This window comes from Lichenostomus cassidix, chromosome 15, assembly GCF_008360975.1.
Source record: "Lichenostomus cassidix isolate B80296 chromosome 15, HeHo_3.0, whole genome shotgun sequence".
Classification (NCBI taxonomy): Eukaryota; Metazoa; Chordata; class Aves; order Passeriformes; family Meliphagidae; genus Lichenostomus; species Lichenostomus cassidix.
Genome location: NC_139496.1, coordinates 3,725,554 through 3,747,159, shown reverse-complemented (window position 1 = coordinate 3,747,159; position 21,606 = coordinate 3,725,554). Strand labels below are relative to the sequence as shown.

Below are 21,606 nucleotides of genomic sequence, written 5' to 3'. Positions count from 1 at the left end.
TATTCCTTTTAAAGGATAGAAACTTTGCAATAAAATATTACATTTCATTTAATACTCTGGTACAATACTTCATACATTGCAGGAAAAAAAAAAAAATGCAAGGCCTATTCCACCTAATAAGATCCTTTTTCATTAGTCTTTAGTACTGCAATAAAAAAAAAAATCACAGTAATGTCATAAATAAACAGGCTTGAAATTATTCATTACCTTTCACTATTGAAAAGGGAGAAATTAATTTGAAATAATGGAGTTATGGGTAGAAAAATCAAACCCTGACAACATATCTTAGTCCCAGCTGTGAATTTCCTCAGCCCTACAACAAAAAAAGGGAAAGGGTTGGATACCTTTGTTAGCTGTGTCCTGGTTAATCGTGTTTCAAACACATCTTTTAGGAGGAAAAAAAGGAAAGTTTGGTCAGGATTAATAGAACCAATCAGGCCTAAGGAGAGTTAGCTGGAATTAAAGTGTATTCCCTAAAACATTCAGTAAATGAAGTCTGCAGCAAATGCACACTGGCATCAGTCATTGTGCCTTTGGGGTTGGGGTAAATTCCCAAATTCCCTCGTGGGACTTAATCGTCCCAAATTAGGTAAATTCCTAAAATTCCCTCGTGGTACAAAGGCTTCTCCAAGGGAACACTGGAGCTCTGCATCCTTTTCCATCCCTGAATCCATCACTGCCTCAAACTGAATTCCCTAAAACTGGGAATCCCTGAATCCCACATTCACTGATCTCCCCCTGAACCAAAGGATGTTCTTCTTTGTCGCTTCATCTGTCAGAACCCCAAATTTACTTGCTGGGATTAATGCAGGAAATGCTTGATTATAATCTGGTGACAGATTTTAGGGTGCAGGGGCTCCCCTTTGGCACCCACCAGCACTGGTTCAGAAAGGACAATTTATTCCTTTCTCCACACTATTTCAGGTTCTGCTCTCCCCTCTCACTGACATTCCCCCACTGCATGCTCCCCAGGGTTAACACACATTCTGCAGCAAGAATTCCCTGCTCCCCAGGAAAACAATTCCCAATAAAATCCCACAGAGGCAGGTTCTGAACGAGGTCAGGAGGCAACGTTGTGTTGGCCACAGGCTGATTTCTGCTTACACAGGCCTAGATTTAAAGACACTTCACATGAACTGAGTGCAGAGTTGAGATTCCCTCAGGATCCTTCTGTCTCCTGAATTTTTTCCCCCCCTGGTTTCCCAGTTTGGAGCAGAGCAACTCCAAACCCCACCTGGCTGTGTTCCCCAACCTCTGAAGTGCAGAATTTGAGGGGAATATTCCATTTCTCTCTGCAAATACCAACAAAACAAGTGATCCCTGTTCAGCAGGAGGGAGCTGGGAATAGGGACAGGATGGCAGGGGATGGAGGATGGGAATCTCACCACCAAATTCCCACATTTCTCTCTCCTCAACACCTATTTCAATCCAGGAAGGGCACAAGGATTTAGGATTAGAGCATAAGGCTGTGACAGTCAAACACATTTATGGTGTGCTGGTGAGAGGAGTTCCAAAAAAAAAAAATAAAATCCCAAAGGCCCAAAAGACAAAAAGGACGAGAGGCAAAGGAACAAAATTCTGCTTAACATTGACGAAGCACCTTCATTCATTCAGTCCCAACAAACTGCTCAAATATTGGAATTTGCAAAGGCCCAGGCAATGGAATCTCCCACTTCTCACAAAGCTCCAGCAGAATTCCACCAGGAAGGCCAACAACCCCATTCCATCAGCACTGTGCCATGTGTGAGGATGGGAATCATTCCTGAAGATCACTAAAACCCCAGAATGTCCCCAAAAGCAGGGACAAGGTGCTGGGGGGACACCAGGTGCCACCTGCCACCCACAGCTCCAAGGACACTGGGCCCAGCCACGGGAAGGAACTCAGTGGCAGCTCCCCAGATCTTCCTTGGGGAGTCTCTGACATTCCAAGTGATTCCAGAGGATTTTTCATGGGATTGGGACAGGAAGGCCCAGGCAGCTCCCAAAGGCACTTGAGGTGGGACAGTGCCCAAAGTGTGGCCTTGCTGCTCCCTGTCCCAGCAGGAATCCCAGGATCCTTCCATCCCCACAGCACTTCCATGCACAGAGAATTCCTAAAAATCCAGGAGTCTCCTCCAGGGCTTCCCCTCCCCAGCTCGGGTTTGAACATCCTGCCAATTTCTGAATTAATGCCTTAATTCTACCACTTCAGCCTCATTTAATTGAGCACAAAGGCACCACAGAGTGTCCTCACAAAGCACCCCCAGGTCACTGAGTCTCCTGGAGGACACAGAGAATTCCTATTCTGGGCAGAGATCACAGAAAACAAACTTGATTTGATGTAAAAGCAACTTTGCATAAATTCCTCCAAAATAGCCCATCCAGCCACGCAGCAAAATCGGAATCAAAGCCACCAGTTATCACAAAAAAAAAAAAAAAAGCACCTTCATCTCGAGAACTGCTCACCCCAGGAAGCTCAGTCTGAGTTTGAAATGTATCAGGACTAATTTGATCATGCACTTGGTTCTATTCCACGCCGGTGATCCACTGTTTTCCAACAATCCACATTGTTCCCAGCAGTATTTTACATTTCAAGTCACGGATTTCTCCGTGGCATTGCTCTCCCACCACCCACCCCCCACCCATTGCCCCCAAAATCCCACAATTGCTCAAAGAAGGAAAAAAAAACAACCAAAAACCCCACTAACAGCCATACTGTGAAACCAAAATACTATTAAAAAAAAAAAACAAATGGATGACAGTCCAACAGTTTGCAGGATTCAAAACTGACTCTACAAAGTAGTTGTCTACCTTGTAGGAAGGATTTCCTTTTATTTGGAAAACGAGCAATTGGAAATTGGAGAGAAGAGATAAAAACAATCTTTAGATGCTCTGAAGTTTTGCCTACTGAAGGATTAAAACCGTAAATAAAAAGGTACCAAGCCCTCAGAGTTCACTGTTCATGTGAAGCTTCTTCCATCTCTTTCTTGACCTTTTTAAAAACCATTTTCATTTCTGGGAAAAAAAAAGAAAAAAAAAGAATTAAGGAAAAATCCCAGCAATTGTTTCTTATCCAGGCATTGCACAGAAGTGCTCCATTTTGACTCAAAAAATCTTAAACTCAACCCAAGGTCTCAAACCTGGCTTAGAAACTGTGGGGGTGCTTTGGCAGTAGGGGGTGAGATTGTGTACAGAAGTCATTCAAATCAAATTAAAATTAGGTTTTGGAACTCAGGCAATTTTGGAACTCAGGAATTTATCCTAAGGGGGATAAATTCCAAGCATTTTGGGCATTCCTGGGTACATTTTTTCCCAAGCCGGGTTGGACACAACCCCTCCCCTGGCCATACACACCTGGAAGGCTCTGAACATCTTCTCATCTGAAGCTCTTCTGCTGTTGCATCAGCCCCACATTTTCATATACTCTAGCACTATCTTCTCTCATTCTGAAACGAAATCAGGATTTAGAGTCCCAGCAATCTCATTGAGGGGAAAAAAAATTAAATTAAAAAAATCCTGTTGTACACACAACATAATTCAGCGACCATTCATTTTACTCGATTTATTTTCAGAGCAAAGCTCAGGGCAGCAGGGCAGGTTCTGGGATAACTCAGCCTCGTTTGAGGTCTCTAGAGATGAGCCAGAAGAGCTCAAAAGTGAGAATAAAAGTGAACTTACTCTGGACACGTTGGGGTTGGGGTGCAGGGGGGGAGAGGGCTCTGATCCCCACTCGTCTGGTCCGATAGCGAATATTTAATGTTTGTGTACTCGTGACCTTTCCTCTTGCTCTTCTGTGAAGCAAAGCACACAACAAAAAGCCAGGTTTGGGATTAATCCCAGCAAATAATTGTGCAAAAATTCTGTGAGGAGATGTATGATTGGTTTTAGGTTTGTCAGGGAGGAGAGAGCTCAGTTCTGCAGGGAACACAACACGGAGAACACCTAAAGCTTGGCTCGAGCTATTGCTGAGAAAAAACCTAAAAATCCACCTTTTTCCCCATCCCACCACAACACACCAACCCTCTGAATGCACTCAATCCTCATTTCCTTGGCAGAAAACTCCCCACTCCATTCTTGACCAGCCACTGGGCTTCCCACTGCCCTGATTTCCAGCTCGGAGTTGAGGCCAACGGAGCGACACCGTTGTTTGCAAGGAGCTCTAATAAAATAATATCTGAGCCCATTAGGTCTGATATAAAAAGCAGCCAAGCTGTTATTTGGATTCTGCACATATGCTCCGGGCTGCAGCCAATCGTGCTGGCACCCAGCTCCAGCTCCTGCCAGGGAACTACGCCGGGAAAGGAACGGAATTTGGATTTTTCCTTTTTCCAGGCGTTCGCCATGCCTGGAAACACTGAAATCTACAACGTAGAAATTAAAGTTTTGCAGGGAATTGGGGTTTGGGGAGGGGGTTTGTGGGTTTATTTGGGGTTTTTAATGCTCCAACAGGTCCTGAGGCCTGACCCAACCTCACAGCAGAGGCTGGCAGAGCCTCCGGGGAGTTCTGGCTCGTGAATTCCCATTAAGAACATTCCTAGGGTGGAAACTTTCCCTGAAAAACTCTCAGAACTTGCTCAGCTCGTTCTGATGTTTCTGAAATCACTCTTAGCCAGCATCTAGCAAGGCTGTCCTCAGCTATTTGTGGAAAAAGTTTTGTTGAGGAAAGCTGGATACGCTTCAATGACCAAAGTGTGGGAGAGAAAGATGGATTGTTGGACACATGGAAAGCAGAATTCATGGAATGGACCACAAGGAGATTTTGCAGGAATCAGCTGATAAAGAGGAACTAACCTCAGGATGTGTTGGGAAGTCCCTAGCAGGGAAAAAGAGACTAAAAGGGCTAAAAATACAGACTAATTAGCATAGAAACCAAAAGGTACAAATCCCAGCTGCTCCAAGGTCAGGGCAGGGAGCAGCAGGGACAGGGAGGAAACATCAGCTCTTTATCACAAAACCTGGAAAGTGCTGTAAAACCCCCCAGAACTGGAGTGCAAGGAATTCCCTGAGCAGGAAAGGGGAGGTGAAGGTCTTGTGGTGGTTGTCACCACTTAATTCCCAAATATTTCTGATCCCAACACACTCCTGGAAGTACTTTTTGTTGGATCACCACACTCACCCTTCTACTCCAATAAATTGATTTCCTACTAATAAACTCCCAAACTGGAATTGGAGTGATCAGCATTTAATTCTCCCCTTTCAGGAATGCAGGGAACAGCTTTGAAATCTCTTTAAAACACAAAAAGGTTCTGCTTTAATTAACAGACCCTTATCTTTTATTCTTCCTGCACAGGAAATTTGATAATAGGAAGGAAATTTGAGATCTAGGGGCAGGGAAGATAGGAGAGGATTCCACTTAATTTAAGGAGAGGATTCCAGCTAATATTTTAAAGAAAAAATTCCACTTAGCAATTTAAGGAGAAGATTCCACTTAATAATGTAAGGAGAGAATTCCACTTCATAATGTAAGGAGAGGATTCCACCTTATTTAAGGAGGGGATTCCACTTAATATTTGAAAGAGAAAATTTCATGTAGTCATTTAAGGAGAAGATTCCACCTAATTTAAGGAGAGGATTCCACATAATATTTGAAAGAGAAAATTCCACTTAGTAATTAGCAATTTAAGGAGAAGATTCCACTTAATAATGTAAGCAGAGGATTTCACTTAATATAAGGAGAGAATTCCACCTAATTTAAGGAGACAACTCCACCTAATTTAAGGAGAGGATTTCACCTAATATAAGCAGAGAATTCCACCTAATAATTCAATTAACTCTTCAGCATAATGAACTAAAATACAAGAGAAGGTTCACAGCTTCCAGCCCAGCCTTGCCACAACACAATCCCTCCAAAATTCCCAACCAACACAACTCCCTGCTGGAATCCCACCGTGTTCCTGCTGGATTTTTGGGATGAACCCACCTGCTCCTCCTCGATCCTGCGCTGGAGGGTCTCGATGTAGTGCTGCACTGCCATGTAGATGAACCTGTACTGAGCCTCTGTCTGCACCATCCCTGAGCGCTGGGACCTCACCATCTGGATGGTCTTGGGGACATCGATGTCACAATCCACACCTGGGGACATCCACGGCCACGGGGAGAGTGGGAAAATAAACACAGTGAGGGTGCAGCTCATTTGGATTCTCTGTGGGTATTCCTGGGATAGGTCTGTGAGTAAGGAGGGAAATCCAAGGGGAAAAGGTACCTTTTTCTCGGATGATGTCAATCAGGATGTCAATGACAATGAAAGTTCCTGTTCGCCCAATCCCGGCACTGGAAGGAGGGGGAAAGGGGAATTTAATTGTTCTGCTCTTTCTGAACACACAGCAAAACCCCAGCCCAGGGTTTTGGCATTAGGAGACAGGAGGCTCCCAAATTACAGCCAGAGTCAAACCACAGAGCCAAAATGAGCAGAGAGCTCAGGGAAGGAACAGAAATCAGCACTTCTGTCCTTCAGTGTTTAAACAGCCCTGAATCAGAAAAAAAACCCCAAAAACATAAGGTCTAACATTTTCCAGGTCTAACATGTCCTTGCCTTATAAAAAGCATCTCATCTATAAGCTGAGAGCACCCAAAAAAGGAGAGAGCCCTCACAGGTGGGATGAGATGCCAGCATTCCCATGCTCCAGCCAGGACTGCTCCCACCTTCTCATCCAACAGCAGAAATTCTCATTTATACTCTGAAATCCCTTCCAAGGGACCCTGTGCCACCCACCTGGAATGTGTCATTGTACAGACAGAAAACAAAGGGAATTCTGAGCAGTTCCTGGGAAAAGCAGTCCTTTTTTGAAAGGTCCCACGCTCTCACCTGCAGTGGACCACAACAGGTCCTGCATCAGGAATGCTCTCCTGCTTGTGGTGCACCTCCTCCAGGAAATCCAGGACACCCCCAGGGTCGCTGGGAACGCCGTGGTCAGGCCAGGTCCTGAAGTGGTACTGCCACACCGTCCTCTCCGTGTTCCCCTGGGGAAGAGAGGCCAGGACATGGGGACAAAGCCCTGCAGGTCGAAATCCAGCTCTAAAAGCATTGCTGGATCCAATGGGAAGGGGGAATATCCCAAATCCAAGCTGAGAACAACATCCACAACTCCCAAAGGAGGGAACAAGCCTGGGCCCTTCCTGGACAGGCATATCCATCACTAAATCCTCCAACGTGCTTCTCCTCCCTGATCTGAACTGTTCCTTAACAAAAAGTGCTATTCCCACACTGTTTCCTCACCTTTTTATCCCTTCCATGAAGGGAACTTTCCATACCCTGGACCCACACACAACTTTACCTTCCTTTTCCTTTTCCCTCTCCTTTTCCCTCTCCTTTTCCTTTTCCTTTTCCCTTTCCCTTCCTTTCCCTCCAGTGCAAGCATTTCCAGGAGAAGGAGGAAATGCCTGGCAGGATTGAAATGTCCTCAGTTAAAAGCATTATCCCTCTTCCCAGTTTCCCTCCGAGCTCTGCAGCACTGCCTCTCCTGCCAGAAACTGCTTAGGTAGGAGAATCTTCAATTATCCCAAGGGCAAAGAGAAAGATGGATGGAACTAAACATGGAGCTTCAAAGAAAGACAGAGCTCCATTTATTAATCTCCGAGTGCTTTTATTGATTCCAAACAAACGGGCTATTCCTGCCTTTTTTTTTTTTTTTTTTTTTTTCCCCTTTGTGATCCACAAGCTGAGCTAAAAGGACAGAGTTACTCTTGGACTCACCTGCCCAACTTTGGAAAGTTTCAGCTCTCTCAGGGTGTAATCGTGTGCTGCACTCTCCTTCACATTCCTGACACGCATCACTCCGTATTCCTTCAGGGAATATTCATCCGGCCAGTACTTGACACACTTACTCTGCAAGATTTCAAAAATTGAAAAAAAAAATAGAAGAATTGAATAATCAGGCAGGGAAAAAAAAGACTGCTTTGCAAACTGGTTAACACAATTTGGAAGCTTTCCTTTCAGAATCCACAATCAGCTGATGAGGGAAAGAACATTTTAATGGGAAGTTTCTCCTCTCTGTAAAGAACGCTGGATAATTTCAAACAGGTACAGGCAATCTCTCCTCTCAGTACCTTTGGTGATATTTTGTGCCTGGATATTTTCAAAACCTGGAGATTAAAAGCCTGGGGTATGTACCCCCAGCCACAGGTGTCAAAATACAGAATTCCAGCAGAATTCAGAACTACATGTCAAAGGTATAAATCATTCCTAGTGGAAATAAAACTTGAATGTTTGCTTTTCCATGGCTTGGAGCAGGAAGGGCTGACACAGCTCTGATTCCATCACCTAAGAGGGTTCAGGCTCCTGCAAAGGGAGCAGTTCATGGCTCTGCAGCCTCTAAAATGAGAGGTTTTGGTGTGCTGCTCCTCCATCAAGATTATCTTTGCCCAGGGATAAATCACATCCACTGAGGAATGGATTCACTTGGATTTGGGTCCTGTGACAGGTCAGGAAAGGGCAACTCCTGGGAATGCAGCATCAAAGCTGCAATTATTGCAGGAGAAGCCTCCAGCACAAGCAAACACAGACCAAACACCGAGTCCTACAGAGCAACAAGGTCTATTTGCAGTTATTCTGGATACCCAGGAGAAAACATGGCACAGGGAAGCTCCTCCTGCCAGCCCAAGGCACAGGAAGATGGTTGAACACATTCCCATGTAGGCAACAAGATGCCTTCCTGCTATTTTTGCCCTTCCTTCCCTGTCACAAGGGGAGAAACTGAAGCAAATACACTGATTTTGGGGGGTGCCAGCAGAAATAACTTGCAGTTTTCAATGCAGAGCTCTGAGCAGTTGGCAGAGCAAGTCTGAACAGCGACACGATGTTAAAATAAGCTTGACTCTGCTGGAGGGGTTGCTGAACTGCCTCCAAAACCCCACTCTTTTAATTTCTAAGGATTTGCTGCTTCTGCACTTTAAAGCAGATCCAGGACTCGATGCAGGGCTGAGATGTTGCACAGTTCCTCCTTTCCTCAGGCAATGAGCTCTGCTGCAAAGGGTTCTCTCCTTCCTGCAGGAGCTTGGCCTGAGATAAAAAAGCTTTTTTTGTTGTTGTTCACAGTTCTTTAAGAAGTGAAATAGGCATCAAAAAACAATCAAGGGTAAAGGAAGAATAATCAATGCAGCACTGATGGATTAATCAGATATTAAAGTGTTTTCTCCAGCAAAAGGGCTGAGCAAACTTTGGGAAGAATACTGGAGAAGCTGCAGAGGAGCAGAAGCCATTGAGGCTTAAATGGCCTTTCTGCTTTTTTAGGAAGGTCCATACAGGCTTGATGAGCTAAAATAAATTGGCAAGACTTCTGCTCCAGGAGCAGAGAATTTTTCCTTCAAGCACCTGGAATTGCTGCTTGGCCACACCTCCCACCCCAGTGCCTCCTCCCCTGAGGAAGTTTTTTAAAAGATAAATTCAGGTTTTTCAAGAACACCAGATTCCAGACATAAATCGATTTACCCTAGTCAGTTCAGTCCTTACTCACACTCAAATATCCCAACCTTTCCCAAGGCCAGCTCTGGCTTTACCTTTCCTCTTTCCACTTCTTTCGTGGTCATGACAATCACTCGGGAGTTCTCCTGGAACACCATCCTCCAGAAATCGTTCACTGTGTTCTGCAGGCAGCCTTGAGTAGCTATGTAGCTTTTTTTTGGCTTTGAGTTGTTGCACTTGGTTTCAAACTCAGGCTAGAGGAAAAAAAAAAACCAAAAAACAGGAATTTAACAAATGGTGGCAAGATTCCTTTGGTGTTAGGGAAGAGAAGCCATGGGATGGGAGGTGGGAATTCACTCACCATAATAATATTAGCATTGATATAGTCTGAAACGGGTTCATTGGGATCACCATCGTGGAGAACAACTCTGGTATGATCAACTGCAAAAACACACATGGATGTTAAGCACTGGCATCCTACAGCTGTGAACACACAGGAGCTATTAATTAATCACCAAATTTAGTCAATTAGTGATGAGAATATTGCAAATGGCCTCTTTTGCTTCCTTTAAACAAGTGGCCATGGCCAGCTGGACCAAAATGTGTCGATGTCCTGGGAACTCAGGGACACTCAAACACTAAGTCAGGGCAAAGCTTCAGGATTTGCACGTTGCAGTTTTGTCCCCCAAATTAATCCTCTTAAGTTTAAGCAATCCAGCCTGTTGAGTAACAGAGGAGGGATGTGAGGCCTTGGAATGAAAGCTGAAGATAAAAAAAAAACAATATTGCAAATATCTACAGAGTGCAAATGTTTGAACCCAAATTGGAAATCATGGGATAATACTAATAAGAGGGGAAATTATCATTAAAGAGAAGCCAAAGTCCAGTGGTGCTTAATTAACTCTATTAATGAGGAGAATAAAGCAGAGTAACATGAAATGGCAATGAAGGATCAATACTTACAGGGTAAAATGTTTTTGTATCTATTTTTGTTCTTGTTTTCCTGGCGCTGCCCTTCCTTACGGCTGTAGAGGAGTTTGCATTCCTGCTGCTGCAAGGTCTGAGGGGAAAGCAGGGACAGGAGGGTTCAGAAAAAGCAGGATGGATTGCCCCATCCTCACAGCAATCCCTTCTCCCAGGGAAATGCCCAGAGAAGGGCATTAGGTGACTACAAATGGGGTTATCCATAAATTATCCCAGTGCAGGAGCAACCCTGAGAGGGGATTTTGGGAACACAACATCCCATGGACAGCAGTAATTCCATAATTTCACAGCCATGCTGTTTCATGGCAAATCTCCCTTCTCCCAAATCTCCCTGGAGCTGGAAGGACCAGGATCCCACTGCTTTGCTTCAAGTTTTCATCCCCAAAGCAGTTCTGGCCCCACTCAAAGGAACACTCAGGCTCTGGAAGCTGCTCCCCTCGTCCTTCCCACCCTCCAGACTCCTGCTTTTATTTAAACCTTGGCCATGTCAGGCATGTTTTCTCACTCCTGTCCAGTCTGATGCTCCCTCACTTATTGACCTTGGATAATTAGGCTCATCCTAAAGCCAGGGAAAGCAGAAGAAAGGGAAGAGATGCAAAGTTTCATGCTTGTGACAAAGGACAGAAGACTGCCTGTGGAATGCCAGGCAAGAGGACTCAGAGCTAAACTTCCCCAGCAAGTTAAAGAATCGAAGCAATTAAGTGTGTGAAAACCACATCTTCCTTCCTAGAGTTAATTACTATTGCTTGGAGCATCCCTGAGGAGAGATCCACGAGCAGCAGCGACTCCCAACAAGCCCATTCCGAGCTGGAACAACACAGCCATAAATCTGGAATATCCTCCTCGATTCCACTACAACATCCCAGCACTAAAGCTCAGAAATAACTATTTTTCAAAAGGAAAAACATTACAAGGAGTGTCAGCATCCCTGTCTGGTGGTTGCTGGGACAAGAGGTTCATTCCTGTCTGGAGACAAGGAATTTAAATCCACCATCTGGGCTGGCAGCTCCTGAACAGCACAGCCAGGGATCCATGGAGGGTGTTTCACCACGGGGGCAGCTGGAGCTTCCCTGAGGGGAATGGAAAAGCAGGGCACTAAAACTGCTAGGAGAGGGCTTGATTCCCAAAAAAAATAATGTCAGTGCTGACCTCACTGACAGCTGTGAAGAGGAAAGAGAAATGCAATGTCTCACAGGTAAAATGCTTCATTTATTTACTTTTCCTTCTGTAAGGAAAACACTTTGCCTTCTAAGGCCTCAGTGATAAATCCACTCCAAGACAAATTTCTCCAATGTGGACCAAGAGGTCAGGAAAGAACTGTGAATGAATAGCTCAAGTTATATTTTGCCAAACCAACAATCCCTTCCCACACACACAGCCTCTGCTAACTTCCTTCCCTCTCCAGCTGGAATTCTGGCCATTCTGACCATTCAGCAGCCCTGGATCAAGGACTGTTCCCTCTCTGGAAAGAGAAAGGAGAAAGCTTAATCCTCAATTGATTATTTCCCACTGCCATGGCCTCACTCTCTGATATTCCCTTCACATACCTCTGGGCTAATTCCTTCACTTTTCATGGATTTATTTTCCTTCTCCTGGCAACAATCAGATCACACTGGACAGGATATCTAACTCATGGATATTTCTGATCCAAGGGGGCTTCTCCAGGAATTTTTGCTTAGCAAATCCATCGCCACCCAAGAAGTTTCTCATACCAGCCTCACACAGCCCAAATCAGCCTCTCTGGAGCTCCCTCAGCACTTCCCAGTTTCCTGTTGCCACCTGCTGGTGGAATTCCAGGCTCCACTGGTGGAATTCCAGGCTCCACTGGTGGAATTCCAGACTCCACTGGTGGTTCTGGGTGTATGAGGTACAAACCAGTCCTTTTTATCCAGCCTGGAGTGTTCCAGGCCAGTTTGGATGGAGCTTCGAGCAACCTGGGATAGTGGAAGGTATCCCTGCCCATGGGATGGGATTTAAGGTCCCTCACAACCCAAATCATTCCACTATTCCACTTCACAACAGCTCTAAGATCCCCAAAAATGAGTATCAAAAAGCCACAAGGATAAGGGCAATGTATGGACTGAGAAATGGAAGTTTCCCTAAAGAAATGGTTGTCAACTTCCCAAAGAGCAGAAGGAACTCAATGGATTGGCCTTGGGGGGACAAACACAGGAGTACATGAAGCTCTCTCACAGTGAGGAGGATATCCAGGAGGGATTGTGCCAGGGACTGGATAAAAAGCACTCTCAGAATCAAGAAAAAAAGGTAAATATTTCAAGCCACAAGAGTGGAGCTGGTAAAATATCAAATTCTAGAGATGGGAGCAAGAAAAGGGATCTGAAGCGAGGTAGAGGAGGAAAGGCAAAGAAGGAAGAGCCCAACCTGACTTCAGCAGTGTGAGATGGAACACAGCAGGAAACACCACACCAGGAATGTCAGGAATTACCTCAAACTCTTCCCAGAAGCCCTGCTTGACTTTATCCGTGGTCTCTGCCAGCTTGCTGAGCTCCCTCACTCGGCTCTCGATCTCGGCGGCGTTAATGCGGGTGGTGTTCAGGGGCTGAGCGACACAAACCCCAAACAGCACAGGGTCAGCAAGGAACAGCCAGGAAAAGGTCATTCCAACACAAATCCCCGAAGCTGAGGATGTTTGTATGGGAGTTTTAGGATCCAGGTGTCTTTTTGGATGTCAGAAGTATGGAATTCAAAGGGCAGTGAGGAAGGGGATGGTGAAGTTGCTTTTGGAGTGTCACAGTTTTTAATTAAAACATTGAATTGTCTCATTTCTGGACTTGTTCTGCAATCCCTATGCACCATGATGACACCAGGAAGTTCTGCACATCAGACAAGACACTCCATCCCTTCACGTGCATAACAAAAATTATTCCCATTTAAATGACTCTCATCCATTTAATGAAGTTTAACTTCATTTTTTATGCCTCAGAAAAGACTTGCAGAAAGCATGGAAAAGCTGCATTTCAACAACACATCCCACAGGTGGCAAAGTGAAAATTCTCTTTCTCAGGGGTGCTCCCTCCTTCCCCTCACCTGTTTGAGTTGCAACACAGTGCCCAAAGTCTCCACCATGGGGTTCTTCTTGTAATGCTCCACCAGATCTGTCAGCGAGTCAAACTTCTCTCCTCCTCCAACGTCGTATTTGAGATCCTGGAAAGACAAATGCTCCTCAAAATAAATGTAATTTCCACCAGCACAGCCACAGCGCCTTTAGGCTGTGCCTTGGAGCAGAAATAATCTTGAAAATGATGTGCAGAATTACACATTCTATTAAAATCTTTCTGCTAAAGGAGAGAGCTTTAATAAATAGAAACACAGATTCTCTGCAGGACATCCCTTTTGCCACCTCCTTGAAAATCAGTTTATCTGCCTTTTTAGAGAGCTGATTCCCTCTGAACTGGGGACCAGGCAGCTCAAGCAGATACTGGAGCTACAGGATGAGAATACAGGAATGAGGAATTTGAATTTATCTCAAAAATTAGGTGCATCAGTAGGTCCTGACAGGCTGTCTGGCACCATCCCAATTTTAAGGAAGCAATGCCAAATTATTTTCCTCAAAGACATAAATGCTAACTGCAAATCAGAAATTTTCTTGAAAAAATAAAGATATTCTGGTAGTTCAGCCTTTACAGTCCTGCTAGGCCATTTCTACCTCCAAACTACTTCTGTTACTGCATTTTAGGTGTTTTTATATAATTAAGTAATTGCACTGTCTTTTGGCACAACAGAAGTGAAAGAGAATGAAAAAAACCTACTATTTTTAAAAAATCCATTATTATTTTTTAAGCAGCAACCCATGTGCATATATATTAAATATCAAACCCACAATTTAATCATATTTCAGTGAAGAACTGCCTCATATTAAATTGCAGATTTAGATTTCAAGGCATTCCTCAGAGTGAACCCTTGTTTTCACAGCCTGTTGATCATCTATCACGTGCAACAGCCTGAACTGACAGGAGAAAGACACCCGTGGATGGATTTCCATTTATCCAATCACTCCTATTTTGATTGAATCCATCCAGGAGGCTGCAAAGGCTCCCTGAACACAGCCAAGTGTGATTTCAGCCAGAAGCCTCTCGGCAGGAGTTAAAAAGTGAGTTCAAAGCAATCCCTGCTGGAATTTTGATAGTTTGATCGTAAGGATGACCTGCAGCACCCCCAGGGAAAGGAGGAACATATCCACAGCCCCTGGATTCCCTGCTTTTCCCACCTGGCAGTGGATCATGACGTGTGTCACTTTGGATTTGCCATCGTTGCTCTCTCCTTTGTCATCCCCTGTCCTCACGGAAAGGACGAAGTCCCCAGGGTGGCTCTGGCTCTCCCGCACCAGGAAACTCCCATGTTTTCCTTTCTCTGTCAGGAGTTTCTCAGCTTCTCTCCCAGAGAGATGCCCATGAAACCACCTGGAAATAAAGTGACCTTGCTTAGCATTTCAGCTGAATCCACTTGTTTTGGGTATTTATTGCAAGAATTAAATCTTTCTGTTCGCCGAGCAATGGGCAGGTCTAGGGAAAACATCAGTTTATAAAAATAACAAATAAAATAAGCCTTGGAAGTGTCCAGGTGCACACCAGAGAGGACAGAAACACTTCAAAGCACTTCCATGGAATTTCACACAAGTTTCCAGTGAAGCTTTGATTTGGATTCTTCACAACAATCCAAATAAACACCTAGACATCCCCTCAGTCAAGGCATTTATCCTTTATTTCCTTCATTAAACTTTCCTGTTAAACTTGGGGGAATTTCACACCTTTGACCCTTCCATCCCATTAGGAACTGGACAGGATAATCCCAGCAACCTCAGTTCTTCAGGAAATAGGGCCAGAAAAGCATTGATCCTCCCCACCTCTGTTAAACACAAGCCATTTTGAGGAGAAAGAGAACTTGTTTGAATATTTTTCCTTGTTTTCTCACTTCTAGGAATAAACAGGTATCTGCCAGATTAGTTCTGACCCCTGAGATTTCCTCAAATGCAGAGTCCCAAATTCTCCTTCTTAACCACGTTCCTCAAAATAGGAGTTTGAGGAATTTGAGGATTTATATGGCCTTCACTTTCTACCCACTGCTGGAAAAAGCACAAAAAGTTATGCCCAGAAACAGCCCTGGGAATTCCTTGCAGCAACAACAGCATCAGGAAAACTTCTCCAATTAAACATTCTCCCAGTAAAAATAAAGGGAATTATGCCCTCTTTTTTAGTCCTGTGCCACCCAAGGCAGAATGCTGAAGGGAACAGGTTGTGATGCTTGGATTGCTTCACCTTTAACCACATTTATTCATCTTATTTTGCAAAGAACCTCCCTGAAATGAACCCAAGATCGTGGCCACCCTTTCCCCAGACAGAAGCTGAGCATTCAGAGGGATAAACACAGCATTTATTAAGAAGGACATCAAGGTTCCACGACTTCTCTGACCTTTCTGAGGTGGGATCAGCACAGTTGAGGGGATATTTCAGCTCGATGACATCTCCGTTCTTTTCCTTGAGCTGCCCATGGTGTTCCATGTAATACTGCACCAGCTCAGCCAGCGTGGCAAACTTCTCTCCCCCGTAGAGGTCATAGTAGTCACCTGTGTTCTGGATCTTGATGTGGGTGACAGCTCCAGTTCGTCTGATGGTTGAAAGAGAGGACAAAACAATCCCCCCCTTCAAGTCAGCTGATCATTTTTATATTTGGGTTTCTGCTGCCCGAGGTGGAGAAATCCATATTCGCAATTCCAGTGCTGAATTACTGCAGAGGAATTGAGGTGTTGCTGAACCTCTGTTTCAGCTTCTCTGCCCACCAGCCAGGGAGACAATTCCATGCTGAAGGGATCCCTGAATGCAGTGTTAACCCTGCAGCCTCACCAGCCCCACCAGAAACCCTTCAGAGCCACACAAAATCCCACACACAAGCACTAGGGTGGAGGGTGAGAGGAATTCAGCATTCTGGACAGACCCCCTGGTTTGCTGCTTCCTCCAGAATTCCCAGCAGCTCCTGATGTCTCTCCCTCAGCAAACACTTGCCTTTGCCTGCAGACACAGCCTCTGATATTAAGGAAGAGCAGCTCCCAGCAGGAATCCCCTCCTGGGCCACAAGGGCTCTTATCTCACAAGTATCCAAGCAGCACAACTCTTATCACCAATCCCACTTTTCCCTTTTCCTTTATCTACTTCCTCTTGCTGTCTTTTCCCCATCCCTACAGCACAGTGTCAGGGGACAACTGTCACAAAATGCCTATTTTGGAAGCTGAAAAAGCCACAGTTGCCCTTAAAAACTTGCTGACTTTTCCTGTGCGAGGAGAGTTTGGATTTCCTGCTGGATCACTAATTCCCAACACCTCTGCTACTTCCAGCTGGTTATCAAATGGGTTTGTAAAGGGCTAAAAGCAATGTTATTATCAACCTGTTTCTGCTTCCCCTGAGCTTTTTTGTCTTGCTGTGAAATCAGAATTCACTTCCCCCCAACTTAGAGTTGGGTAAAACTATTTGAGAAGTTCTTCAGGGAAAATGGGAGAAAAAGAAGAGGGTAAAGTGAACAACAGTAAGAGGTGCTCCATGCATTCTTTCACCTCTTCCAGAGAGTTCATCCACAGCTCCTTCCCCACAAAACAGCAGCAAATAAAGATCATTCCCAACGTGGGGAAAGACTGGAAAGATCCAAACTCACCTGACAGAGAGTGTGAAGTCTCCAGGGTTACTTTTGCTGGGCCGTGCCAGGAAGCTGCCATCGACTCCTCTTGTTAACAGCAGGTTTTCTGCCTCCACCCCAGTGATATTTGGATGAAACCATCTACAAGAGGTTAAAAATAAAGAATGTTAATAAATAAACAGCAGGTTTTCAGAGGTAACTCACACAGAGCAAGCCGACAGCTTCCAAACTGGGTTTCTCACCTAAATTCATAAAATTTCCAGTCATTGTTAATTTCATATTGCAACTTTATATATTGCAGTTTTTTGTAAGGCCAAGAATTACACTTACACACACTCTGACTGCCTAGATCAAAATGATATCAAAGGTACACAACATAAACACAGACCAGAAGTGGTATTTCCTCACTCCAGGAAAACACGGCGCACAAAGCAACTGAAAGACAAACAGGAAAAATACCTAAAAATAAAACAAAACATCCAAAGTGACACTCGACAACAGTTTGAAGGTTAAAAGCTGAACAAAACCTCATGGTTTAGGGCACAGCTGAGGGGGTCAGGAAGGAAATCCCCCGCGTGGACACCCCACTGCTCTTCCTGCCGGGAATGTGGAGCCAGGGTCGGATCTGTCCTGCTTAAATACAACCCCAAGGAATCTCCTATTGATCCTCACCACCCACAAAGTGCCCTCAATGACTATCCCAGAGCTCAGACAGAGCTGGGGTTGGGCTGTGGCCAACAGCTCCCTGTCCCCACCTCTGGCATTGACTTTGGAGACTTATTTGGAGCCACTCGGTGTCACCACTGCCTCTGCTCTTATCTGGAGTTACTCATTTTTATTGCAGCCCTGAGTTCTGCTTGAAGGGACTTGGTGAGGATTTTAGAAGGCAAACTGTAAAAAGAAACCATCACAGCAAGGATGGGAGGACCCCAAGCCTGGCTCTGTCACCCTTGGCAATTAAAAATCACATTAATTTTCAGAGTTTAATCCTCATGGTTGTATGCAGAAAGAACTCAGCTTGCTCCTTTTTAAACACCTCTGGGTTATTCCAAAGTGCAGCAAAATATATCCAATAAACTCCACAATCAGTCTTGTTACAGATATGGGAGTGTTATATCCAGGAAAATTGAACAGCATTCCTGATCCTTCCTGATCCAGGCAGCATTTCAGGCTAAATTGCTAAATCAGCAAAATGTGAGAGCACAGGTCTAAATTTAGGGTTATTATTTCAATTGTTGCAGCAATTCCCTCTCTACTGAAAAGTTGCCAGTATTCCCACCAAAGCCTTATCCAGACCCTTGTCTCAGGAAATGTTCTGGAGTTTTAGGACTCTAGAAAATCCAGATCTCTAGTAAGTCATTCAAATGGGAATTAGGATCCATTTTAGAAGTAACTTGTGTGAATCTCCTTGTGAATCTTGCTTTTTTTGCCCTAGTTAATACTATTCTACTTGCACCAAGAAAATCTAGTGAATAGCCCCCATCTTTCACTGAAGAACAGCACAGAAAATATCAAATTAATGCACAGGACAGGGAAAAAACCATTCAAAAATACTTCCAAGTTGTCACAGCAAATGGGAATGAACTAATTAATAATGTTACATTTATCTAATGATTATTCAAAGGTGAAGGAAAGTTCTCACAAAAGAAACTGCTCAAGCATCACCTGGGATGAACGGAACATTAAATAACACATTTCAACCTACAAAAGGTTGCCTGGAGAAGGTGATCATATATTTACCACATTTCCATTCCCAAAATTTTACTTCCATTAGGAGGAAAAAAAAAAGCAATGATAATTTGAACAGTTCATAAGCATTTTAAATATTTAAGATTTAAGAGAAACCTTGGTAAGTTTGAGAGTCTATATCAAAGAATGTATGAACAAAGGAGCAATTATTGGGATCAGTTCCCAAGATTTATTATATTGACATTCCATAAACTTTAACCAATGGAATATCTTCTGTATTCCACCCTAAACCTTAAGGAAGTAACTGCACATCAGTTTTTAAAGTAAAGGGAAAAAAATAATTTATGTACAGAGGCGACTCCAAATAAAGAGAAAAAAAAATTTATGTACAGAGGCAACTCCAAATAACTTGTTATTTAACATTTAAAGGACAGATTCAACATATTATAGATGGTTTAAACCCCAAAATTTCCCTGCCACATCCACACAAAGATGCCAAAAGCCAAGTGCAGCAAAGCCCAGCTCCACCTGGGAGGGCTCTGGGGTTTCTTGCACTTTATGTAACTCTGGCTGTGCTGGCACCTTGTCCTCCTGCTCCCTCAGCTCCGTATTTTTGGCTTTGAGTAGGAAGCTGCATTTGTCAGCCACCCCAAATAGCAGAATGGGGGTGTCAGCGATCCCTGCCAGCGGTTCCGGCCGGGAGCAGGATCCTCCTTGAAGTGCTGCCATCCCTTGTGCTCCCAACCTTGGGGCTGCAGCCCTTCCAAACTGGGAGGGGACAGCGAAGGGCCAGCGCTCACCAGTGACACCAACCCCCAGCAGGACCTGCTCTCACGCTTCCTTTTATAGGGATGGAATGCATTTTGGGCTTTTTTCTCCTGCTTTCCCTCCCCATCGCTGGGGGAGCAGGTGCAGAGCTGCCCCAGCCAAGGGCAGTAAATACAATCACAGAAGGCACCCAAACCCACGCTCTGGCAAACTGGCTCCTCACCACCCCTCCCGCAGCAATTCCCACTCAGGGGCTAGGAATACATCGTTCCCAAGCCCTAATTAGCTCACAGCAAGGTGGAAATGTCGGGAGGGAAGTAACCGGTGGCTCATTTACAAAGCCAAGGGGATATCAGCAAAGCAAACCTTCTGATGAAATATAATACATGGTGGGAGATCCATCCTTCCCACAATTATCCCTTTTTTTTGTTGTCATAGTCCAGGATCTGTGTTCCCTAAGTCACAACACTGCCAGCACATTTCTCTCTCACCAAAGGAAAAGAAATAAATCAATACAATTTTCCATGCTGTGATTGGGTTTTTTAATCACCTTTGCAAGAGCAGGAGAGATGAAATCGGTTCTGTCTCAGCTGTCACAACCACAGCACTGGGGATGTGCTGACGGGTACTTTAATTACTCCTATTTATAGGCTCATCAGTTGATATTTCTCATCGGTTTTTCAGTCTCCCTCACAAGTTACATTTTAGCGCTCCGAGCAGAGTAACAAAATTATTCCTGGCAAGCAGGAAGTTCACAATGTTTCCAAAAGGTAACTTGTATCTTTGTTCCCGGTGGGAGAACATAAACTAAAAATCCTCCGTGTAGCTGGAAAAAAACCCCAAATCCAACTATAAATGGTCATGGATTAAAACCAACTCATCCAGATTCACCATCTTGAGCAGAAAAAGAGAGAGGACAACTTACCCTTGGAGAAATTATCATTTAATAGGTATTACTTATAGAGGTGAGTGGATTGAAATTGTGGCTGCCCCATCCCTGGAAGTGTCCAAATCCAGGTTGGACAGGGCTTGGAGCAACCTGGGAGAGTGGAAGGTGTCCCTGCCTATGGCAGGGGTGGAAATGGATGATCTCGAATGTCCCTTCCAAACCTGCCTGGGATTCCATGAATCTCAGAATAGGTCTGTTGAAAATGATAGATACGTTTATACTCTTTTCTGTGATAGTAATTCCTCTGAAGCCCAACAGTCACCCAAACCTCTGAACCCAAAAGGACACCTTAATACCAAACAAATAAAGGACACAGAGAAGCTCCAACAAAGAAATGGATTCGGCTGTTTTTCATGGCGCTTGAACAGCGCTACAAGAGTTTGAAATCAGACTGAATGCTCATAACTACTTAAGAGTTCAGGTGCGGGGAGCTCAGAACACTCGTTTTGCAGCCGGGTCACGTTTTAGGGTCGGTAAATCCGCGCTGCCGGCCCTCGATGGAACACAAACCCAGCGCTCCGTACTGAGCAGGTCCCACACACCATCAATTCATCCCTCGGCTCGGTGCTCCATGGGGACACTCACCTGAACCTCCCCGAACCGGGGCACCGGGGCAGCTCCGGCCGCCAACCGGGAGTCGGAAGGACTCGAAGCCACCCGACCCCTCCACCCGTGGGAGATTCGCGTGGGAACGGGCGGGGAATGGGATCGGGCAGCGGGGACATCGCCCCGGGAATGAGTGGGGTGGGGGCTGCAGGAGGGGAACATCGCCCCGGGAACAGGCGGGAGGGGGAGCGGGGATATCGCCCCGGGAACGGGCGGGCTGGGCGCTGTCGGGGCGGATCGCGGGGGTCCTGCCCGCCGGCGGGGAGCAGCCCCGTCCCCGCAGTCCCCGAGAGCGGCCGCGGAGGCGCCCCAAAAGCGACGGCCCCGGCCCCGCCGCTCACCCCGCCGGCCCCGCCGCCGCTCCCGCCTCACCTCCGCGATGTCATCTTCCCCCGTGGCCCCGGCGGGTCGCGGTGCGCCGGCCCCCCCGCGCCGCCCGCCGCTCACATGGGGGTCCCGGCGGGGCCGCGGCCTTCGGGCGCTGCGGGGAGCGCGAACAACGGCGGCCTCGGGCCCGCGAGCGCGGCGCGGCCCGCCCCGCGTCACCGCCCGCACCGTCATCGCCCCGCGCCGCGCCCCGCCCCGC

At 45.5% G+C, this 21,606-nt stretch overlaps 1 protein-coding gene across 1 annotated transcript; it reads right to left on the bottom strand.

The window, feature by feature from the left end:
• Positions 1-2,749: 2,749 nt before the first annotated feature.
• On the bottom strand, positions 2,750-21,558 carry PTPN11 (protein tyrosine phosphatase non-receptor type 11). The gene is made up of 16 exons (XM_085075599.1): positions 21,393-21,558; positions 17,027-17,149; positions 15,794-15,988; positions 14,592-14,784; positions 13,412-13,528; positions 12,810-12,923; positions 10,343-10,439; positions 9,741-9,820; positions 9,475-9,633; positions 7,673-7,804; positions 6,785-6,939; positions 6,182-6,249; positions 5,900-6,051; positions 3,658-3,770; positions 3,334-3,425; positions 2,750-2,994 (listed from the first exon to the last, which is right to left on the bottom strand). Exons 1-15 carry the CDS (start codon positions 21,404-21,406, stop codon positions 3,356-3,358), a joined length of 1,782 nt encoding a protein of 593 aa, XP_084931725.1. The 5' UTR covers positions 21,407-21,558; the 3' UTR covers positions 2,750-2,994; positions 3,334-3,355.
• Between the last annotated feature and the right edge of the window lie 48 nt (positions 21,559-21,606).

What these genes read in the sequence shown, in the direction of transcription:
- PTPN11 (XM_085075599.1), bottom strand. An exon ending in GCTTCTGGGAAGAGTTTGAG is followed by an intron (nt 10,440 to 12,809) that starts GTAATTCCTGAC and finishes CTTTCCCCTCAG; the next exon opens with ACCTTGCAGCAGCAGGAATG. An exon ending in GCAGGATCGAGGAGGAGCAG is followed by an intron (nt 3,771 to 5,899) that starts GTGGGTTCATCC and finishes TTTGCTTCACAG; the next exon opens with AAGAGCAAGAGGAAAGGTCA.